The sequence below is a fragment of the Penicillium macrosclerotiorum genome (genome assembly GCF_028827735.1).
Source record: "Penicillium macrosclerotiorum strain IBT 26536 chromosome Unknown utg000008l_segment0_segment0, whole genome shotgun sequence".
NCBI classification, from domain to species: domain Eukaryota; kingdom Fungi; phylum Ascomycota; class Eurotiomycetes; order Eurotiales; family Aspergillaceae; genus Penicillium; species Penicillium macrosclerotiorum.
In genome coordinates, this window is record NW_026643087.1 from 1,520,630 (window position 1) to 1,537,561 (window position 16,932).

Sequence of the window (16,932 nt, forward strand, 5' to 3'; positions counted from 1 at the left end):
TGATGAGCTACCACTAACAACCACCACAACAATATTTGCCTTCTTCCCTCTTTGATCTTTCCCTGCTCAACTACTTTCCTTCTTAGAGAGGGGGTTTTCGGTGGGCTTTCGTAGTATTTCATTCGAAGACACGTATACCCTTCAGCTGCCAAGATATAAATTTTACTTTTTACATCCTTGCTATCTATAGATTCAAGCAGGCTTGTCATGGTACGAAAAACACCTTTCGCTATACTTTGATCTGATTTTGTTGCCCTCATCCGCTATTTTAGAGTCGCATCTGCTAACCCTCTGCCCATTACCGTCATCCATTCAGCGTGAAATGCTACCAAAAGGCAAAGGGACAGCAGTGGGCGAGACCCATAATGCAGTAAAGTATCGTCAATCTAGAAGAACCCTCATCCGTTTTGGAGAATGTCAGCGTTCCTGTGGACGAGAACCGGATCATCCGTCTTCCCGAGATTCCTCCGCATCTATTCGACTGTTGTAAGACCGATCAGACACTCGCTTCGCTCAATGATACATTGATCATGCAGGCGCTGGAATCCGGACCCTGAGCCCCACGATTTCCCGATCTGACGATCTTCCCGTCTGGCCCACCAGCTCCCCAACTTCTTGTCAATCTTTTATTTACACCTACCCTCCCACCTGCCCCCATGCAAATACATTTGATTTCTCAAGGAAATATTGATCCATTTGACCCATACTTCAATGTTCAAAGATTATGGCTGCCTACGATGGCATCAACATGGTCAAATCCCGGTTCTGTTGCTCCACTGGGGCCGCTGGACCTATCCAATGCCCGCTTCTCGTAGCGGTGTCGATCCTTCCCCTCATCCAACGCCCAGAGCTCATTATCTGGTCGAATCACGACTCCTGATTCCTGATTTGAACCCTGGCGGAGCCTTTGCCGACCCCTCTCACGGCTGACTTTTGTTGAGGGCCCTCTCCTATCGCGACGCAGCAATGCTACCTTCCCCGGAGCTCCTGCGGAGGTGGATGGATCCCGTCCCCACGATGCGCAAGGCTTGTGCCTTTAACTGGCCTTCTCTGCTGGACGGCGAGTCTTGGCTAGCCAGCCTCATTGTCCACCAGAGGAAGGATAAATTGACGATTCCTCGGGCACGGCTATCTCCGGCCGCGCACGCCTTCAACCCCCGGTAACCCGCATTATTTGGACCGGGCAGTGTTTCTGGAGCCTTGTTCATCGTTATCTTTGCATCAGGAGATCTATTTTAAATACCTACAGAGCACCCCTGTTGATTGCCTCTTGTGAGCAATCGCAGCCGTCTTCCCTTCAATTGGTACGGCAGAGACTCAATGCGTATCCACAGCTTGATTCCGCTGGCGCTGCCTCTGGCAGCAGCCTACTCCGTCCCTTTTGGAAACGAATTCGGCACCGAGTTTGCTCGTCGCCAGCTTCCCAACGAGCCGACGGGAGTCAAAACAATCAGGACCGCCAATAATGTCACCATTCGGTACAAAGAGCCCGGGATCTGCGAGACTACCCGGGGTGTCAAGTCGTATGCAGGCTATGTCGACCTGGCCGAGGATGCACACACGTTCTTCTGGTTTTTCGAAGCTCGTCATGACCCTGAGAATGCACCCATCACTCTCTGGTTGAATGGTGGCCCGGGAAGTGATTCCCTGATTGGTTTGTTCGAAGGTCAGTTTCCTAAGAAAACAAAGAACCTCGTGGCATGTTGGCACCGTTGCTCACAAACCCAATATCTAGAACTCGGACCCTGCCGTGTCAACGAGAAGAATGAGACATACCTCAACCCTCATTCATGGAACGAGGTTTCCAACATGCTATTCATCTCCCAGCCTCTTGGCACAGGTATGACAGACAGAACCGGATTTCCTGATTAGACTCATCGGAGATACGTTCTAAATGGTATAAATAGGCTTTTCCTATGCCGAGAAAGGAGCGGGATCTCTCAATCCATTCACAGGCGCATTTGAAGATGCCTCTGTGGCAGGAGTCCAAGGACGGTATCCTGTCATCAATGCTACTTTGATCGGTTAGTTCGTGTACCCGAGCGAAAGGAAATGACCCTCTAACAGTCACCAAGATACTACCAACCTCGCCGCTGTAGCTACCTGGGAAGTCCTGCAGGGATTTCTGAGTGGTTTGTCCAAGCTGGACTCTAAGATCAAGTCGAAGAGCTTCAATCTTTGGACTGAGAGTTATGGAGGGTAGGTTTTGCTCTATCTAAGACTGATATTTGATATGATGGTGACGCTGACGTTATTCTACAGACACTACGGCCCCGCTGTGAGTATCATTCTTGTACAATTCTCATTCGGGCTTTGTCTAACAAGTACAGTTCTTCGACCACTTCTACAAAGAGAATGAAAAGATTGCCAATGGCAGCAGCAAGGGTATTCAGCTCGATTTCAACACCCTCGGCATCATCAACGGAATCATCGATGAATCTATTCAGGCTCCCTATTACCCTGAATTCGCGCGGCACAATACTTATGGTATCGAGGCGGTAAGGGTTGAGTTAAAACGACGATGTGAAAATAGTCTAACGGATGATTGTTCTAGGTTAATGAGACCGTTTACAACTATATGAAATTTGCCAATTCAATGCCCAATGGCTGCCAGGACATGATCGCCAACTGCAAGGCCACCAATCGCTCTTCGCTGTCCGACTATGCGATTTGTACCGAGGCTGGAAATATGTGCCGTGATAATGTCGGTACGTATCTGAATTTACCGCAAACCTACCGGACTGAACTCCTTCTACTCGAATTATTGAATTGAAACTTACATCTCCATTCGACAGAGAGCCCCTACTACGTCTTCAGTGGCCGCGGCACCTACGACATCCGCCACCCGTCCCAGGATCCCACACCCCCTAGCTACTACGTCGATTACCTGGCCAAAGATGAAGTCATGAACGCTCTCGGCGTGGATCTCAACTACACCCAATCCAACAGCGAGGTCTACTGGGCCTTCCAGCAGACCGGTGACTTCGTGTGGCCGAATTTCATCGAGGATCTCGAGGATATCCTCACGCGCCCCGTGCGCGTCGCCCTGATCTACGGTGACGCAGACTACATCTGTAACTGGTTCGGCGGCCAGGCCATCTCCCTCGCCACCCAGTACAAGCACAGTAAGGAGTTCCGCGCCGCAGGCTACGCACCGTTCCTCGTCGACGGCGTTGAGTATGGTGAGACGCGCGAGTTCGGCAACTTCTCCTTCACCCGTGTCTACGAGGCAGGCCACGAAGTCCCCTACTACCAGCCCATCGCGTCCTTGCAGCTGTTCAACCGCACCCTGAACGGCTGGGAGCTGCCGACTGGTGGCAAGAAGCTGACAGCGGACTTTGGGTCCGAGGGCCCGAAGACCGCGACGCATACCGAGTCGTCAGTAGCGCTGCCGACTGCTTCGGAGAATGCGGGGCTTTCGGTTGGGAGGAAGAACTGGTAGACAGCAAAACATTCGATATACGTTGTAAATAAATGCTCGGAAACAGTATAGTACATGTAGCCCTCATGGCCTGAGTTCATAATTTACATATTCATCCCAAAGTTTCGCTGGTATTCGGAGATTCGTGATGGCGACCTGCACCGGGCAAGTGCCACGTCCGAGTGCAACGTGATAGTTGTAACCCCTGCATTTTCAGAGAAATAAAGAGTCTAGGTTGATATCCGGAGTGCTAGATCTCGGGGGTTACTCGGAAAACAAATTCACTGGGAATAAATCTAAGCTGCGCACAAGTGCCGCTGGTTGTCGTATTGAGAATTAGAGAAAGATATCACGCCTCGTGAAAATGCAAGAAAGGTTTCGTAGCATCTCCCCAGGATGCCAAGTTCGAACAGAAAAGTCGAAGAAAAGATGGAAACAATATGTTGGTACAGCGCGGTAAAGGCGAGTTGGGGAAACATCGAAACGATCGCTCACGCCTTATGACCGGCGTCCTCTTCAGCATGAGGCTTCTCATAGGTATCTACGGTGTCACCAAGGACATCAGCGGCTGTCTCGTCGGAGAAGCGCAGGTCTTCTTCGACATCGGTGTGCTCTTTGACTTTGAAGAAGATGACCGGCGACGCAATGAGCATGCTGCCCACGAGTAGACCCCAGCATGAAGCAAACTCGGTCATGTATGGAGTCTCCACGGCATCCATTCTAGAGGAACAGTCAGGGTTTAGAATAGATATAAAGCGATGAGAGAGAAGAAAAAAAGGCAAGGCTGCACTTACCGCCACATTCCAGCAGCACCGGCAGACTGGATGCCCTTGTAGAAACCGGCGAAATTAGCCAACTTGCGAGCGTTATTGGAGAGAGAACCCATGTACCTAGGCAAAGGCGAATAAAGTTAGAAACTGCAAATCTTTGGCGACAAGAGCGAGGCAAAAACAAAAAAGAGGAGACGAGCACGAAAGAATGATTGCGAGATCACTCACCAGTAGGTACAGGTCTGGAAAGCAGCATCGTAGAAGCCGTAGAACATGTACAAGAACATAGGACCAATATAGTTGCTGTCCGTGAAGTCGGTATCAGCCTTGACCGTCGCACGAGTGTACTGTTTCTGGAAAGCGTAACCACCGCCCCAGATTCCCATAGTGATGGCAAAGAGAACACCGAAGTTGATCTTGGCGCGGGTCGGACGCGAGAACCACTTCATGTCCAGGAGCTGGCCGAAAAGGAACGCACCGACCATCTGCATTAGCCAATAGAGGAGGCTGTTCAGTGCACGAGTGCGGACGGTGAAGTAGGCGAGGTTGACGGCATTGAAATGGTATCCGTAGAACCAGTTGCTGGCCAGAAACATGGGAAACATCAGAACGATGTAATAGTCGCTGAGCAGGGTCTCCCACAAGCCCAGGAACTCGGACTTCCAGGTGGGGTTCTTGATCACAATGACTCGCGAACCGTCCTTGCGTTTGATATACTTGGAGTCGGCCAGACACCAGCACAGCGCAAATCCGATGGCCATGAGAACCAGGAATGCGATATAGGTACCGTTGTTGACATTGCCAGCGGTGCTGTGCATGTTTTGGCCGAGGGGGACCTGCCTCCATCGTTAGTCTCTCACTCTCACACACCCTTTTCGCCATCTTGAATAGCTGAGAGAAGAAGGAATGGATCTGCTTTTCTTACCAAGCTACCAATGACACCACCCAGGTTGAAAATGACCCAGAAGATGGCGATGTACTTGCCCTTCTCGTGTTCAAGGGGATAACTCATCATGACAGCACCCTGGGCGCACCACAGCAGGCCGGCACAGACACCGAGCAGGGCGCCGGCAAAGATTAGGAACCCAGCATTCTGGTTGATATTGTAGGATAGGAGCGCGGCAACATAGAGGAAGTAGCCAAAGCCACCCAGGGACAGGGTCAGGCGAAGACCAATCCGATTGGCGATGGAGCCGGCGAAGAAGCCCACCACGGCAAAAGTACTGTACAGGGCCGTATTGGAGTTGTTCACGTCGGTGGCATTGACCTGGCCACCACCACCGAGGCCACTGACCGCATTGTACATACCAGGGCAAAGGAAGCAGACGAAGGAAACCAGGATCAGCTGCGTCTCCGGCGATGCGAACCAGGGCGCTTGCCATTTTCCGATCTTCAACATCGGCTTGTACATCCACGGCTTGCCGACCACGGCATCGTCAATCATGGGCTCGGGATCCTCCACGGTGAAGGGCGTGTACTTGGCCGGTGCCGCGGGCTCGGTCGCCGGTTGCGACTGCGGCTGCTCCGACTGCTCCGGCTCAGGGTTCGCCATAATTCGGAGAAGTTCAGGCAGAAAGGAGCACAATTGAGGGCAGAAAAGAAAGGGCAGATCGGAGAGATAATTGGGGGAAAAGGTAGCAGATCAACGGGGCAACCCAGTGGGAGTTTCCGGAATGCTACTATCGATTTCCCACGTGAGAAGGACTACTCGATCCAAGGTAATCGAGAATCCCAGAGAGGGAGGAATGCAGGAGGAACGATTTATGAAGTTGCGATAATTTTTTTTCTGGACTGGAAGGACTAAAAAAAAACCCTATAGCCGAGCTAGCCTTATCGATGTTTCACAGATAAGTCCATTTTGAATGGTACGCTGAGCTAGAAATACGGAGACACTGGAGAACATGGAGCGAGCGATGTGGGGGTTTCGTCATTCTCTGCGAGTCTGGTGGCCAGACATTGCGGGGAGCCAAAAGATGGAGACCGGAGAGACTTGGAGAGAGACTGGAGAACGTTGTCTGGATCGTTCGGTCATTGGCGCAAAACCGGGCCCAGTCAGTCCTCGTCGTCCCGGGTGTTGGTGGTGGTCGCGGGCTGAATTAAGAACCGCGGATGCGACCGCAGAGTCGCATTGGAGGTAGTGGTGGCCGCATGCAACTCTCCGCATGCGGGGGCCCTGTATGGTCAGGTTCGTACGGCGACCGCGGGTAAAGAGGTAATATTACCAGAAGAGACCTCGACCGGCCAATGAGACACGTCTCAGCGGGTGCCCGAATGCGCTAGACCCCCCTCTGGTCTAGTTGGGTCTGCGGGAACCGTTCTCTTGACTAATCCCACTGCAACAAGACCCTGCTGAACTTACTTAATCATCTTCGATCAGCAGGATGCGTATCGTACGGGGTACGAGCAGGTACGAGTCCGTGATCGTGGGGGTCTACCACATCGGCATGCCGATGTCACGTCTGCAGAAGACAATGCACGTTACATCATCATACAGCGTCTCCTCTTGTCTTTATACTTCTCCAGATTTCCCCCCCCCTCCCGTGCCTGGCGACTTGATATTCACTCCTTCACCCCCCTCCAGCCCTCCCCGTCCAGCCAAGAGCCAACCCACTCACCAGATATCCCTCGATTTCTCGGCATCGGTCTTCCTTCCTCCCCCGAAATTCCGACTTTCATCTCGGCTTGGACATCATGCCCGGCAAAACCACTGAAGCGCCCCGGATCACCAAGTTCACCAACTGCCGTCTCGTGCGAGGCTCTAGTCTGGTCGAACAGGATCTCTGGATCGACTCTCTGACTGGCAAAATCCTCAAAGACCAGGAAGCCTTTTATGAGCTGCATCTGTCCCCCGATGAGATCATTGATCTCGGCGGCCGCATCGTCGCCCCTGGTCTGATCGACCTCCAACTCAACGGCGCGCAAGGTTTCGACTTCTCCGTGCCGTGCGACACCAAAGAGGAGTATGATGAGGGCCTGCGCATGGTCAACATTGGCCTGGCCCGCACAGGTGTTACCTCATACTTGCCCACCCTAGTCAGCTCGACCCCGGAGGTTTACTGGAAGGTATGCGCAATTCAACTCATCTCGCACGTCCCCCTCCCCTTGTGCTCTCATTTCCCTATCAATTTGTTTGCCCACCATTGCACCCCACCCCTCTTTCCCCCGTGCGCAACCAATCAATCTCGGGGTTATACGAAGACAAACAAACGAATCTGACCGCAGTTCATCTAGGTGCTTCCCTCGCTGGGTCCCTCCGGTGCCACACACCGTGCCCAAGATGGCGCCGAATCTCTTGGTGCGCACGCCGAAGGCCCCTTCATCAACCCCAACCGTAACGGCATCCACAAGCCTGAGGTCCTACGTTCAGCCCAGAACTTTGACGATCTGCTGCATTGCTATGGTGCCGACAACCTCGGTGCCAACAGCCCCATCAAGATGATCACCGCCGCCCCCGAGGTCGGAAACATGATGGCGCAGATCCCCCAGATCGCCAAGAGCGGCATCATCTACTCCATCGGCCACTCTGATGCCACCTACGAACAGGCTGTCTCTGCCACCCACCAGGGCGCCCGCATGATCACCCACCTCTTCAACGCCATGCGGCCCTTCTACCACCGCAACCCAGGCGTGTTTGGCCTGCTCGGTCAGAGCGAGCGCCGTCGCCCTTACTACGGCGTCATCGCGGACGGCATCCATCTTCACCCCACCACCATCAAGATCGCCTACAACGCCCACCCGGACGGCCTGGTCCTTGTCACCGACGCGATGCGTTTGTGTGGCCTGCCGGACGGCATCTATGAGTGGACTAACGGCGAGCGCATCGTCAAGACCGGCGCCCGCTTGACCCTCGAGGGATCGGACAAGATTGCTGGAAGCTCCGCCACGCTCATCGAATGCGTGAACAACTTCCGCCGCTGGTCCGGCGCGTCCACGGCCGATGCGATCAAGGCTGTCACTGCGACTCCTGCCCGTCTGCTGGGTCTGGAAGGCGTCAAGGGGTGTCTGGACAGCGACGCCGATGCCGACCTGGTCATCCTGGGCGAGAAAATTGACTCCTATGCTGGACCTACTCTGACGGTTGATCAGGTCTGGAAGTTCGGTGTTAAGATTCATGACGCAGACAAGATTGCGGTCTAGCGGTCTGAGGGCTGACAACGGGTTCTACCTTCTTTTTTCGAGGTCTTCTTTCTCCTTTTCTGTCGTTTACCTGGGATTTATTGTTTACTCTTTTCCTCTCATCTGGCCATCTTCGATTTCTATCTGCTCGCAGTTTTGATACTTTTTTCGGGGTCGAGTGGGATTGGGCGTTCAGGAAATACTTGCATTTTGCCATTTTACGGCCATAGAAGCAGACTACAAGCGCATCTCGGTTTTTATCATTACTATTCATATCCATGTTCATAGATTCGGATTTCAGAAATCATTCAGTATACGTTAAGAAGTTGTAGGAATATCTGTCTTTCCATCCCTTCCTCATCTCGTGTCGTTCTCAACTATACAGTATATCTAAACGCTTCCGTTGACCCACTTTGTCGCCAACGCCGTGTGTCCAAGATACCTGCGCGGGTAAGTGATCCATATCAAGAAAATATCCAAGAATTCAAATGCCCAGGTCCGTCTGGCGGACACTGTGGCCGGTCGAGAGGAGTATGTACTACAAGAGGGGTTTCATGAGCACTCGGCGACAACTGCCCCCCTCCCTCTCTGATCCCATGTTCCGGGACCTCGACCGAGCTGTGCGCCGCTTGCTCGCTTATATGCTAAAACCAAAACAGAAACAAATTGGAACTTTTTTCTTCGTTCATGCTGGGAATGTTAGACCGGGGTTTCGGTCTTCGCGCTTCTCAGCGCGCCCGCCGTGTGGTTTGTTTTACAGGCGGGGCTGCGAGCGGGTCCAGCCAGCCTCCTCGGCGATGAGCTCGGCGGCGCGCTCGCCAATGGCCAGGACCGTGAGCATGGGGTTGATACTAGGCATGTCAGGGAACACACCGGCATCCGCGATACGAACGTTCTTCAGGCCGCGAATCTTCAGCGTCGGATCCACAACGGCCATGGGGTCGCGAGTCACATCACCCATCTTGGTGGTACCGGCCGGGTGATACACGGTGTGCGCCACGCGGCGGCCGTACTCGGAAAGAGCCTCGTCTGACTGGACGCTGGGGCCAGGAGCCACCTCGCGCTTGATCCACTCCTTGAACGGCGACTGCTGGGCAATCTCACGGGCCGCCTTGAGACCTGACACGATGGTGGCAGCATCGTAACCCTCGGGGTCGGTGAAGTAGCGGAAGTCCAGCGCGGGCTTCACAGACGGGTCGGCGGAGGTGAGGTAAAGACGACCGCGGGAGCGGGGGCGGGGGATGTTGGGAGTCATGCAGAAGGCGTTGACGGGCTCGTCGTAGCCGAGACGAGTGGTGTTGAGGGTGAAGGGAATCTGGTAGCAATGCATCATCACGTCGGCGGCCCGGCCGTCGAAGCCAGCGGCATCCTTGGGCTCGCGACGGAAGAAGATACCGGCATCGGAGTCCATGGTGGTCTGGTTTGGGGGCACAGGACGGTTCAGCTCCCACATAATGATACTCTCCGGGTGGTCGATTAGGTTCTCGCCCACGCCGGGGATGTCCTTCACAACCGGAATGCCCAGAGCCGAAAGTTGCTCGCGAGGACCCAGACCCGACAGCATCATCAGACGGGGAGTGTCGACTGCACCGGCACAGAGGATGGTCTCCTTCTTGGCACGCAGGGTGTGCTTGAGGCCGGACTGGAGGGTCACGTTGACACCGGTGACTGCGTCACCCTCGATGTTCACCTTGGAAACCCAGGCGTTGGTGAGAATCGTCAGATTGGGACGCTTCTCTTCACCGCGCAGAATGGGGTGGATATAGGCGACACTGGCACTGCTGCGGCGGCCGTCATCAGGGTTGTAGGAGACGTTAAAGAAGCCGACGCCCTCAGTCAGCTCACCCTTGTTGCGGATGTCGTCATTGAAGTTCTCAATAACGGGGATGTTCATGGCGGAGGAGCAGGCCTGGACCCAGTCCTTGCACAGCTGGTTGCGGTGACGGGCGTGCACCGGCTGGATGGTGTTGCGCAGACCGTCGATCATGCGGGTGAAGGTCTCAAAGTCCCAACCCTTGCAGCCCTTGGCCACCCAGTTCCGGCAGTCATACTCGAAGGGACGGAAGGAGATCAGGGTATTGTGGCTAGAGCAGCCACCCAGGACCTTCGCGCGGGAGTGGCGGATGAAGCTGTTACCTGTCGAGGCTGTCAGTGTCTTTTCTTCCGTAGGGTCCCCAGGGCCTCGAACTATGCGCCGGGGAATGGTGAGAGGGCGCAAGTGGGAGAGGGGGAGATTTGAGGGGGATAGTGGCCGGGCATACCCATGGGCTGTTCGGTGGTGGGGTAGTCGTAGTCCAGCTCGCCGCCGAGCAGGTTGAGCCATTCCTTCAGGTTGAGGACCCGGTCATCGTGGAAGTCGCTGGGACCACCTTCGATGACGAGCACGCGCTTGTTGGGAAGATACTGAGCGAGGCGCGCCGCGATAACACAGCCTGCGGTACCGCCACCAACGACAATATAGTCGTAGCTGTTCACGTCAAGAGCTGGGAGATCGTTGGTGGTGGCCATGATGAAGAGGCAAGGCGCAATGAAAGAGGGAGAGAGTAAGAAGGCGAGGACGGGAGAGACCGCTACTTTAAAGATGGCCTGGAATGGATGGAAAGTGGGTGATGGTCTGATCGATGCAGACGATCCAATCTTTCCAATGGCTTTTCTCTTCTCGATACCTTGATTCGGCGTGTGGTTCTCTTCCGATTTTGCTTTTTTCCCTCTCTTTTTTTTTGGATCCGGAGGAATCGAAGCCTGTGAGTGGTGGCGAGCGAGGCGAGTGGAGCGACTTAGATAACCAGCGGCCCACCAGGCTGCCAACGGGCGCGATGCGGCGTTTCAGGGAAAAACGATCCCAAGGGGGTCCTCGCCGGCCGAAGCGGGTTCACGGACGTGAATGGGGAACTCCGAGGAATCCCGAGAGGGGAAAGAGAAAGAAAAACAGAAGAGGAGATACGAAGGGCATTGGTGTATCGTGTCGGTGGTCTATAGATCGATCGTGCTTGATAACAAGTATCGTGACCTGCCCGGAGATGACCAGGCTACCTGGGTTTCGCTGGCGCCGGCCTTACATACGGAAGTACCGGGGCACCCTCGACGCATCGCCCAGTACGTCACTGTCTGCAAAGCCTCCCCGCTTCGAAGCCCACTTTACGGAGTCAAACCATATCTTTTCTTAGGGCGATTTTCCCACGCCCCATCGGAATATGCACGGCGGCTGGAAATGCAGCCTAAAAGCGGCCTGGAGCCAATCCTCATCGCCGGCGGTGTCCGCCTCCCCGCAGCCACCGCCTCAGCGGCACAACTAGTCTCGCACTCCAAGCACCCCCGAACCGAGGATCGAAAGGACGAACTCCATTACGCAGTCCTTTGCGTCCCGCAGGCGCCGGCTGCTACGCAGTTTACGTACAAGTGCACCGCCCCACTAACCCAATTCCCATTGACTTTGCGTTTCCCATTCACTTCCGTCGCGCGGCCCGGGCAAAGTCCGATCAAAGGCGGTGTGATCCAAGTGGACGCCGATAAAGATTATCTTCCTCGCAGCAACATTTCCCCTCTTGACCGACACTTGGATACTTGGATCCTTGGACCAATCCCTGGACCGATACCTGGATATCTTGCAGAGATGGCCCTCCCCTTCCCTCCCCGTCAGCTCTACTACGATGGTAAGGTCCAAGCCGCCTCGTCCGGCAAGACCTTCCAGACCATCAATCCCGCCACCGCGACCCCGCTGGCCGATATTCAGATTGCTTCCCACGCCGACGTCGATGCCGCGATTGGAGCGGCCGACCGTGCCTTCTCGACCTGGTCGCAGACCCCCCATATCGCCCGTGCTCGGATTCTGCAGAAGGCCGCGGTGCTCCTGCGTGAACGTAACGATGAGATTGCCCGCGTCGAGACCTTGGACTCCGGCAAGGCCTTCACCGAGACTAGCACCGTCGACGTCGTGACTGGCGCCGATGTGCTCGAGTATTATGCCAACTTTATTGGCGGTGGAGGATTGAACGGCGAGACTACTCAGCTCCGGGAGGATGCTTGGGTGTATACCAAGAAGGCCCCCTTGGGTGTCTGTGCCGGCATTGGTGCTTGGAACTACCCCATTCAGATGTGAGTCTTTCGAATCAAGGATGCTAGTAGGAGGGATAAGAGAATGGTCGATTTCTGACAGAATGAAACTAGTGCCCTCTGGAAGTCTGCTGCTTGTCTTGCGGCCGGAAACACTATGGTCTACAAGCCCAGTGAATATACCCCTCTCCATGGCCAGACCCTCGCCGAGATCTATACCGAAGCCGGCCTGCCTGCCGGCGTCTTCAATGTGATTAACGGTGCGGGTGACATTGGTGCCTACCTAACCGGCCACCCAACCATCGCCAAGGTCTCCTTTACCGGCCAGGTCTCGACCGGTATGAAGGTGGCGGGCTCGGCCGCAGGCAATATGAAGTATGTGACCATGGAGCTTGGTGGCAAGAGCCCGTTGATAGTGTGCGCCGACGCAGACCTGGAGAACGCCGTCGATGGGGCCATGATGGCCAACTTCTACAGCACCGGTCAGGTCTGTACCAACGGCACCCGGGTGTTCGTGCCCCGGTCCCTGAAGGCGGCCTTTGAGAAGAGGCTGCTGGAGAAGATTCCCTTTGTGCGGGCGGGCCCGCTCTTCGATGAGCAGACCAACTTTGGTCCTCTGAGTTCGGCGGTTCACTACGAAAAGGTTGTCGCATACATTCGCAACGGTATCGAGACCGATCGGGCGACCCTCCTCTGCGGTGGGCCCGAGAAGCCCGATGTGCCCCAGGACCTGCAGGCCGGTTTCTGGGTCAAGCCCACCGTCTTCACGGACTGCACAGACTCCATGAGTATCGTCAAGGAGGAGATCTTCGGTCCAGTCATGTCGATCTTGTACTACGATACGGTCGAGGAGGCGGTGAAGCGCGCCAACACCACCGAGCTCGGTCTCGCCGCCGGTGTCTTCACCAAGGACCTCAACCAGGCCCACCGGGTCATCGACCAGCTTCAGGCAGGTATCACTTGGATCAACACCTGGGGCGAGAGCCCGGCTGAGATGGCTGTTGGTGGCTGGAAGAACAGTGGCCTGGGTGTGGAGAATGGCCGCAAGGGTATTGAGGCTTGGCTGCAGAACAAGAGCACTCTTGTTGACATGAGTGGTGCCGTAGCCACTGTCTTTGCCAAGCTGTAATGTTGTATATGATGTGATGCGTGTATGACCCCCCTGCAAACCACAAAAAGGTCGGATAGAGTGTATCAAAAATCAAGCCCCCCCCCCCCCCAACTTTTCTTTAATCAATCCCAACTTCTTTTTTTTGAGATCTTTACGCACCAGACACAACACACAAAATACAAAAACACAGATGAAGTAATAAAGACATAATACTTAGAAGTTGGGTACCTTCGTACCACTCTATTCCGCCAGCGCCTAGTATGACATTGAATGCAATTTCAAAAGGATATCTTGTCCATGGCCCATCTATGAGAAAAGATTACAAGAGGCAAAATAGCAGACACTCCATAGCTGATCCCTGAAACCCGAGACGAAAAAAAAAAAATTCAAAAGCCATGCAGCGATGATGGACGATAAAAGTTGTAAGACAAGAGAAAAGAAAAGACAAAAGACAAAACACCCAGATCCCAGTATCCCTAGAAATAAAGAAAAAGGAAGTGCATCCGAGAATATTCGGATAGCAGATGCCGTGGTAAAGAAAGTTGTGTGCCGCTAGCCCTGTATTATAGCGTGGTCACTCGGGCGCCCATGCGATCGAAGATCAAATCGTTCTTGAGGGTGCCGTCCAGACCACCGATGGCTGAATCCACCATGCGAGAGGACATGCTGTCGGGCGTGAGCTCGTCTTCCTCCATAGAGCGGTGCAGCTCGGTGTTGATGCGCAAATCCTTGGGCACCTTCTGTGGGGTTGTATCTGGGGTGGACTGCTGGCGCGGCGAGGCCTTCTTCGCCGGCAGCGGGGCCGGGACGTAGGTGCGGGGCCGGTAGACCAACGGAGGACCCTGGGTGCGCGCATCGGTGCCGGCCTGCTCGATCGACTCGAAGTAGCGTACCGTCTTGACCTTGAGCTCCAGCGTCGCGTCACGGTCGCAGACAATCAACGGGTGCTGGTGCAGCTGTAGGGCGGACAGCGTCCACATGTGGTTCACGCCATCCTCCAGTCCCTTCTGCACGGCAAAGGCCTTGTGGGCGCCTGTCGCCACAATCACCACCTCCCGGGCATCCATGATCGTCTGGATGCCGACAGTCATGGCCATGCGCGGCACCTTGGTCACGTCATTATCGAAGAAGCGCGAGTTGGCCAGGATGGTGTCGTAGGCCAGCGTCTTGACCCGGGTCCGGCTGCTCAGCGACGAACCGGGTTCGTTGAAGGCGATGTGCCCATCGGGTCCGACGCCACCCAGAAACAGCTCAATGCCACCGACGCGCGCGATTCGCGCCTCGAAATCGGCGCATTCCGCCACGGGATCGGGCGCATTGCCATCGAGGATGTTGATGTTCTGGGGCGGGATGTCCACGTGCGAGAAGAAGTGCTTGTACATGAAACTGTGATAGGACTCGGGGTGGTCGCGTGGAAGGCCCACATATTCATCCTGTTCTTGCATGAGTCTTTTTTGACGGGCAACCGGTCAAAGAGAGACGAAGCATACCATGTTGAACGTCACGACATTCTTGAAAGATATCTCACCGGCGCGGTGGCGCTGCACTAGGAGCTTGTAGATGATTTCAGGGCTGCTACCAGTGGGCAAGCCTAGAACGAAGGGCTGAGTCTCGGTGGGGTTGAAATCCTTGATACGGCCTGCGCAGAACTCGGGTCAGTTCTCTTTTGCCATCGCATCGCAAACATGCTGGCGCCAGCCCAGCAGGTGTCCCAAACAAGCTACTTACTGACGATGTACTCGGCAATGTACGCCGATGCAGCCTGAGGGTCTTCGCGGATGATGACGCGCCTGCAACGGTTAGAAACAAACAATCAGGTTAGTCTTGATTGCTCACTGCAGAGGCAACTGGATGGATGCGCATACATGGTGGTTACGTCAGCGGGCGTGCAGGTTCAACTTGGATGTCAGTTTTGATATCGAAGCCCAGTCTGCTGCAGCGATGAATGGGTATAATAGATCGAGCAGGGTCGGACCGGGTCAATAAGGAAGTTGGGAAGTTGATGGTGTTGGCAGGTGAAGACGAAGTGAGAGAAGAAGAATCGACAAGGAATCGACCGAAAAAGAGGCGCCCATGGATCGGTTACGTCGAGGCCGGATGTACGACAGTGACAAAAAGATCTACTGGGTAGTAGCACCGAGGAGGGGGTCCGCTGCCTTCGTCTGTTACCTGCTACCTGCTATCTGCTACGAATCGGGACCGCAAAATGTATCGTCGCATGCGCCCCTCCATGTGGTGGGATACTGGTGGGCTTGGGGTGGACTCGGGTGGGATATGGACCACCTGCGCACCCTCTGGACTCTCAGCATCTGGCTTGCCCGGACACAACATCACTCCCATCTATCTGATTCGTGGTGCTCTGGGTTGATCCATTCTTGTTTGTAGGATGTTGAACCTTCATTGTTCATGGTATCGAGAAACTCGGTGGATCCAGCTGATCGGTACCTTGTTTCTCGCGGACATGGCCGCATTCGCAGCCATGTGGTGGCCAACAATAGCAAGGACATTCCGATGACGCAGCGGTTGGGCATTGCACCCGTCGCAGAGTCTGTCTGATAGGCATTATGGGGTGTGATTGGCGATGATTCCAGCGAAGTAGAGAAGCGGATCCAGATGTCAAGCTGGCACGAAGGTTCCATCGAAGAAGTTGCATCCGGCAAAGGTCGGCAAAACGCCCGCGATGGCAAAATCTGGGGCGGAGTGTAACCCTGTAGCGTCGCACCCGGATACGGTACGGTACGAGACGTATCCTATCCACGTGATTGCACGCGGTTGCGTCGGTTTTCTAGTCGTCTGATTCGCGGGGGCGGCTAACACCCACGAAGTACCATCGGCGGGTTACGTATGTACCCGAAACGATGGTCCCGGGTCTAGCACACACCATGCACCTGGTAGCAGGTACCTTCAAGAAGGACAAAGGCATTTAGGCTGATCGATGAGGAGAAAAAGAAGCACTATCTCCCTCATACCCCGGACTTTATCGTCTGGGAGGTGAGGTCCCCGGAGAGGCAAGGGATCATCAGGCACACGTTTCATGCGGCGGTTATGCGGACGCTAGTTCGTGGAAGCTCTTAGCCAGCGAGGAGGCTTGGAATCTCTCGGCGGAGCCCGGGGTGGAGGGGGGCCTGCTGTCAGGGCTTGCGCCCTCAGGTGCGGAGTAGTTTCGGGAACATCTCTCAGCATCTGCACTCTAATCGCTGTCGCCCTCCAATCACTCCAATGGCTCTAATCTACGGGGGAGTTGGTGCTCTGCGGCTCTGACGCTGTGTACTCGGACGTCACCTGACTGCGACCTCGGAGCTTCCGCTCCTCCTCCTCCAAACGTGCCAGCGTCCCAACGTGCCGCGATCTCCCCCCCCCCCGCCGCCAAAGGAAACCCGGTTGCAGGTAGCAGCTCCTCCCCGACCATCCTCCACTCCATCCTGTCACCCTCCATCCCTTGCTCTCCCCTCTCACCTCCA

General features: G+C 54.9%; 6 protein-coding genes across 6 annotated transcripts; 3 read left to right on the plus strand and 3 right to left on the minus strand.

The window, feature by feature from the left end:
- Window positions 1–1,320: 1,320 nt before the first annotated feature.
- N7462_008748 (Carboxypeptidase S1) lies at window positions 1,321–3,442 on the plus strand (the record flags this gene model as incomplete). The annotated part of the gene is made up of 7 exons (XM_057080463.1): window positions 1,321–1,840; window positions 1,908–2,028; window positions 2,068–2,199; window positions 2,263–2,278; window positions 2,331–2,498; window positions 2,555–2,704; window positions 2,798–3,442. The coding sequence occupies 7 exons, from the start codon at window positions 1,321–1,323 to the stop codon at window positions 3,440–3,442; spliced, it is 1,752 nt and encodes a 583-aa protein (XP_056930791.1).
- Window positions 3,443–3,918: 476 nt separating this feature from the next.
- On the minus strand, window positions 3,919–5,743 carry N7462_008749 (unc-93 family MFS transporter; the record flags this gene model as incomplete). The annotated part of the gene is made up of 4 exons (XM_057080464.1): window positions 3,919–4,141; window positions 4,216–4,311; window positions 4,420–5,027; window positions 5,117–5,743. Coding segments are annotated over 4 exons (1,554 nt in total), but the record flags the coding sequence as incomplete, so codon positions are not given.
- A 1,139-nt stretch (window positions 5,744–6,882) lies between these two features.
- On the plus strand, window positions 6,883–8,328 carry N7462_008750 (N-acetylglucosamine-6-phosphate deacetylase; the record flags this gene model as incomplete). Its single annotated transcript, XM_057080465.1, has 2 exons — window positions 6,883–7,254; window positions 7,423–8,328. 2 exons carry the CDS (start codon window positions 6,883–6,885, stop codon window positions 8,326–8,328), a joined length of 1,278 nt encoding a protein of 425 aa, XP_056930793.1.
- Window positions 8,329–9,061: 733 nt separating this feature from the next.
- Window positions 9,062–10,815, minus strand: N7462_008751 (GMC family oxidoreductase; the record flags this gene model as incomplete). Its single annotated transcript, XM_057080466.1, has 2 exons — window positions 9,062–10,443; window positions 10,569–10,815. The coding sequence occupies 2 exons, from the start codon at window positions 10,813–10,815 to the stop codon at window positions 9,062–9,064; spliced, it is 1,629 nt and encodes a 542-aa protein (XP_056930794.1).
- Window positions 10,816–11,518: 703 nt separating this feature from the next.
- On the plus strand, window positions 11,519–13,489 carry N7462_008752 (betaine-aldehyde dehydrogenase; the record flags this gene model as incomplete). The annotated part of the gene is made up of 2 exons (XM_057080467.1): window positions 11,519–12,402; window positions 12,475–13,489. 2 exons carry the CDS (start codon window positions 11,519–11,521, stop codon window positions 13,487–13,489), a joined length of 1,899 nt encoding a protein of 632 aa, XP_056930795.1.
- A 545-nt stretch (window positions 13,490–14,034) lies between these two features.
- On the minus strand, window positions 14,035–15,952 carry N7462_008753 (uncharacterized protein; the record flags this gene model as incomplete). Its single annotated transcript, XM_057080468.1, has 4 exons — window positions 14,035–14,904; window positions 14,962–15,110; window positions 15,200–15,261; window positions 15,933–15,952. The coding sequence occupies 4 exons, from the start codon at window positions 15,950–15,952 to the stop codon at window positions 14,035–14,037; spliced, it is 1,101 nt and encodes a 366-aa protein (XP_056930796.1).
- Window positions 15,953–16,932: the final 980 nt, after the last annotated feature.